The 6,000-nt window shown below is 42.2% G+C and overlaps 1 protein-coding gene across 1 annotated transcript; it reads left to right on the top strand.

The window, feature by feature from the left end:
* Nucleotides 1-604: 604 nt before the first annotated feature.
* Nucleotides 605-1,564, top strand: LOC107157581 (olfactory receptor 7G2-like). The gene has a single exon (XM_015503929.1). It carries the CDS (start codon nt 626-628, stop codon nt 1,562-1,564), a length of 939 nt encoding a protein of 312 aa, XP_015359415.1. The 5' UTR covers nt 605-625.
* The last annotated feature ends 4,436 nt before the right edge of the window (nt 1,565-6,000 follow it).

Here is a 6,000-nt window from a genome sequence, read left to right as displayed (position 1 = left end):
TTTAGTCTATCGGAGGACAGAGGTTTCACCCTCGATTTCCAGGTGAGAAGCTGGACCACATTCTTCTTGAAGTCAACCAGGTAACACCAAGTCCCTTAGAAAATGCCTTGGAAGGGGGTGAGTATATGACTGTAATCAAACCCTGGGAACCCGTGAGGAGAGTAAGAATCAGGAAAGAGAACATGATGGACAACAGCCCCCACCCCTCTCCTGCCCGCTGTGGGACCCCATGACATGTTCTCCATCATGTTTCTCCCAGTACTGACCCAGTTCCCATTGTCTGGTCTCATCTGTTCAAGGACAGAGCCCATAACCTTCAGTGTAGGAATCTGCCCCTTCTCCAGTGTGATGACTACTATAAAACATTCTGAAATTTACTTGAATTCTTATAGACATGCTGGTGAGGGGGTTTGTGAGTCTCTTAGTTGCCAGGGCTGGCATAACCGAGAACCACAGACTGGGCACCATCACAACAGAAATTTATTTTCTTATAATTCTGGAACCTAGACGTCTAAAATCATGGTGTATGCAGGTGTGGTTTTCAAACAGCATTCGAAGTGGTACTGCTGCTCTCCATACATTTAGCATCTTTTCATCCATCTTTTCTATCAGATTGCTCAACAACATGGAAGCTAGAAACCACACAGCTGTTTCAGAATTCCTTCTCCTGGGACTGACAGAGGACCCAGCCCTGCAGCCCCTCATCTTCAGCCTGTTCCTGTCCATGTACCTGGTCACCATCCTGGGGAACCTGCTCATCATCCTGGCCATCAGCTCTGACTCCCACCTCCACACCCCCATGTATTTCTTCCTCTCCAACCTGTCCTTCACTGACATCTGCTTAAGCAACATTGCAGTCCCCAAGATGCTGGTGAACATCCAAACACAGACTCAGAGAATCACTTATACAGGATGTCTTTCCCAAGTCTGTTTCTTCTTGGTTTTTACTGGCTTGGAAAATTGTCATCTTGCTGTGATGGCCTATGACCGCTATGTGGCCATTTGTCACCCCCTGAGGTACACAATCATCATGAACCCCTGCCTCTGCATCCTGCTGGTTCTACTCTCCCTGCTCATTAGTGTCGTGCACGCTCTCCTCCACACTCTGATGGTGCTGCGGCTGTCCTTCTGCACAGACCTCGAGGTCCCCCACTTCTTCTGTGAACTCGCTCAGGTCATCAAGCTGGCCTGTTCTGATGCCCTCATCAATAACCTGCTGGTATATTTTGTGGCTGGTATATTTGCTGGTGTTCCTCTCGCTGGAATAATTTTCTCTTATATTAACATTGTGTCCTCTGTCTTGAGGATGCCATCATCAGAAGGAAAGCACAAAGCCTTTTCCACCTGTGGCTCTCACCTGTCTGTTGTCTCCTTGTTCTATGGGACAGGATTTGGGGTGTACATTAGCTCTGCAGTGACTGACTCATCCAGGAAGACTGCAGTGGCTTCAGTGATGTACTCTGTGGTCACTCAGATGCTGAACCCCTTCATCTACAGCTTGAGAAACAGGGACATGAAGGGGGCCTTGAGGAAGCTCTTTGGCAAGATAGCTTCTCCTCTCTGATGTACCACTTGCTTTGGACTGGGGTTTATAGAGTGAGTCCCAGTAACAGGATTTGTGTGAGACAGAATGCCTAATCCTTCTGTCACTCCCTTCTTTAAAATGTAGAGAAAACTTAATGACCAGGTGCATTTTAACTTCCTGTGATACTTTTCAATGCCTCATGGAAAATTCTGTGTGTGTTTGAAATTTGATTTAAATTTTCTCAACAAGATTTCCTTGCTTGGATCTACAGAGGCAGAGACTGATGCTGGGGTTCTTCCATCAGCACGTATTTTTATGGTACAGTCTCAGAGAAAGGCAAGTTGAGGAGGTGGACAAGGGAACTCAGAAGGAGGTGGGAGAGGAAGCGTTTAATCTGTTGGTGGGATGTTATTGTTTGACATGATGAACCAGTTCTGGTGTTTTGTGGCAAAACAGGTTAATATAATTAACGGTAATATTTACCTCAAAAATAGTTAGAAGAGAACATTTGTATAATGTCATCACAAAGACATGGTAAAGTTTAAGATGATCACCACCCAGTATATATGAGAATTAAATAATCCTATTGTACCTCATAAATATGTGCAAATATTAAGCCAATGAAAATAAATTTAAAATAATAGGAAAAAAAAATGCTCCTTCTCTGTCCTTTGCAACTAATCTCCGTCCAAGACATGGAATCCTTACCACCTGGAAATAGGAAGATTCTTGTTTATGGAGATAAAACAGAGATTTCTTTGGCTTCAGCCCACTCACCATACCAGGTTTGCTTTTTTTTCTTCCTATTTTATAATCCCAATGATGACTGTCTATTACTCCTAAAAAGAAAAAAAAAATGGAATGGAGTTGAGATGGTGCTGCAAGACGATAATGGAACCATCTGGCCCTAAATGCTAGAATAACCTGTTTTGGAAATTATGTATTTATATAGAATAGTTATCATGGTGTAAAATATGGCAATGTAGATATAAAACGTAGAAGTTCTTGAATCTCAAGTATACAGTGGCATTAACACAGAGAACAACACTCATTGGATGACAGTGAGTCCGTCCAGGTGTGCCAAATGCATGAACACGTTGGCATGTCACCATCTTCAGGAGGTTTTATAATTTAATTAACTTAATTGAGGATGAAGAACCACAGTTTTCTCCCCCATTCTGCTAAAATGAGGAAAACTTCACACTGAAAGTATTGTGACGAAATTACAAAAGGTGATTTTTAAACCTCCAAAAGAGAATATGAGCTGTGCCTATAATTTCTGCATTCAGCAGTCATCAACTAAATGAGAATCTATTATACAAAAGAGAGAATGGGATTTACAAGTATCCAGCAAACATTAATGGTTTTTGAGGAACCATGTTTGCATTTGGCATTGTCTTTGCTGATGCTTATATTCCTATTAATTATACTTACAAACAGAGGACACATGTTCACACCTGAATTTGAATGAGACTTTCAGATATCATAAGGTGCATAGAGATGCTTCTGTGTACAGGTGAAAGGAAAGGTGGGAATTAAGTGAAAAAGTGCCACAAGAAGTGTGGGCGAGTCCAAGGAACAGAGCCGAGCAGGAGCAACAGCGAGAACGGGGTGTTGTGTGTGGGGCCTCAGGGGTCAGGAAATCACCTTGCTCACTCCCCACCTGTGAGGAGGTATGGAGTTTGTCTTGAAGGATGTTCTCTCCTGGGGTCAGAATGAGAATAAGACTGCTGTCTAATGAGCAGCTTTGGATATCGAGCCCCAGGGACACAGAGACTGTAGGAGTCAGCCTGTGACCACCTCATTGACAGCCCTGACTCAGCCAGACAGCAGCACCTGGGCTTCCTCCCAAAGATGAGCCTTTCTCACTAGGAATGTCACCTTTGGGTGACCAGGACTTCTCTACCTCCAGGTGAGAGGCTGAGCACCACTGGTGAGGTCGGCCAGGTAACTGACGGCTGCTCAGTTAGTGCTGGGGGGGAGGGCAGGTGTTTCATGAGCGCTCAGCCTGGGGGAGCGGTGAGGAGAGGATGAGCTTGGATCAGGAGAAACTGCCCCTTGACTCCCCTGTCCGCTGTCCGTCATGCTCTGGACAAGCCCTCGAGTGCGTGCACACCAGTGCTCACCAGCTGGCCTCATACTGTCCTCAAGGACAGGACCCCTCTCCTTCTGAGCAGAAATCAGCCCTCCCTCAAACACAGTGGCTATTTCTAAATGTTCTGGTGTTGGCTTGAGTTCCTGTGGGGTGCTGAGGAGGGCTCTTGGACAGTGTGTCCATCTCCTGAGCTTTCTACACAAACTAGCACAAGACGGACACAGGACAGTGGGAGTTTATTTTCTCACAGTTCTGGGGCCAGACTTCCAACCACCACAGTGTCAGCAGGACACGTTTCCTCTGAGGCAGTTCTTTATGGTCATCATAGATGACCACCTTCTCCCCACCATGTTCATTTTACACTCATATCGTCAATAAAAAGAGGCAGTTCCCTTAGCAACCATCAGCCAAGGAATGTAGAAATAAATTGTGGCAATATAGCAGAATAGTGTGTATTTAAGTTAAATGAAGAAGCCCTAAATATGTCATCAATAATTAAAAAATAGATGCCCAGAGAATGCCAATTAAAAGTAACATACACACTAGACTTGTTTGTATAAATATTTAGGGGCTGGGGCTGTAGCTAAGTGACAGAGCGCTTGCCGTGCACATGTGAGATACTGGGCTCCATCCTCGGCACCACATAAAAATAAATCAATAAATAAAGATCTTGTGTCCATCAACAACTAAAACAAATATTAAAAAAGATTTAAAATGTGGAACATTCTGGGACTTAGACGTCTAAAGTCATGGTGTCTGCAGGTGTGGAACAGTGATTATTTGGAAGATAAATACCAAATATAGTAAAAATAAAAGGACAATAGCACACATCTTGATAGCGTGTTCATTTTATTAATGTAGTAAAGAAATCAAGTTTGTGCAAATGTGTGATGTCAGGTGGGGACTTCATTTCTGCCTCTTATTTTATTTAATAAAATGTACCTAATACATATATACTCACAGTATTGGTATGATTCTACAACATGTACAATCAGAAGCATTAGAAGTTAAACCCCATTTTTGTAGGATGTCAAAATGCATTCTACTCTCATGTATTACTAATTAGAATATATTTATAAAAATTAAAAGAAAATATCTCAAGAGAGTCCCCTCAGGTTAGGAATGTGTATGAATTTTTCATGATGCCTACTGGATGTCCAACACTTCTTTACCCTATGTTTTCTTGTACACATAAATGTCCCATAAAAAATAATGTGCACCTGTGCAGGCTCAAAAATACATAAAATTTTCAGGGTATAGACATGTTCATATAAATTTTTTTCTAATTGAGATACCAATCATTTTTGTGGTGCAGCTAATTTATTTGCTATTTAATTCATTTTCATTGCCATGTATATTATCATCTTATGTCGAGTGCTAATTAATTGTTGCTATAATTGACATTTCTTTCCTCCTTTAATTTTCTATGTAAATAGTATTGCCAAAGGTAATACTATTTCCAGTTCAGAAATTCCTCCCCAAAATATGGTTTCATCCTGGTAAAGACATCATCTCTGTTTGTTCTAATTACTTCCTTCCCTCTGAGAAGGTATAATTGACATTATACCCTCTCAGACATTGTGAAATAACTACCACATTGTAGCTAATTGACACACCCATAATGCAATGAGGACACCCAGTCTTCTCATCCAAGTGACAGTGTCCCCATTCACAAACCTAATGCAGCAGCCTGGACTAAATTCAGAATGAGGCATCTACCATTGCAAATAATCATCACAGTCCCACTGCTATTCTTTGCCCCATAATAGAAGACCATTGCTGTGTAGGGACACACCCACTAGGACACCAGCTTACCTAAGTCTATTATGTTGTAATTCTATCTACCAAAGTCCAACAAGCTCTGTCTATTTCCAGGAGACCCTGCACCTCATTTTCTCTCTCATTTAGTTATTGTGTCATTTGCTGGTTTACTGAATTTAATGACATGTTACCTCACTGAGGGAAGAAATTCTCTTCAGATAAGACAAAGAATGTCACTGTCATGGTTACTCAATTCTCTTAGAAGAGTTACTAAAGCCTATCGCTGGAGTTTCCAGGAGCCTTATGAGCTTTCAATTTATGAGCAACCTCATCGAATATTTTCACGTCCACCTCTGAAATCACTCCACCTGCTACAAATAACTTACTGATGGAAGTGGGAAGAACTAAAAATCCAGGGGAAATTTGGGGTTATATTCAGAAACAAAGTATCACAATTATACAAGGAAACTATGGCATGGCCATGGTCATTTGGTGGTGCCAATTCAGTATGTCCATAGATGTTAGCAGAGATTGGTCAAGAGAGTCCCCTCAGGAGTCAGAGGACCTGAGCTCTGACCAAGTGGTTGCCACACTAACTTGCTTCCTGGTGTCTGTGGCT

The sequence above is a fragment of the Marmota marmota genome, unplaced genomic scaffold (assembly GCF_001458135.2).
Source record: "Marmota marmota marmota unplaced genomic scaffold, marMar, whole genome shotgun sequence".
Taxonomy (NCBI): domain Eukaryota; kingdom Metazoa; phylum Chordata; class Mammalia; order Rodentia; family Sciuridae; genus Marmota; species Marmota marmota.
Note: the sequence above shows the minus strand (reverse complement) of the source record. Positions and strands in the feature narration are given on the sequence as shown.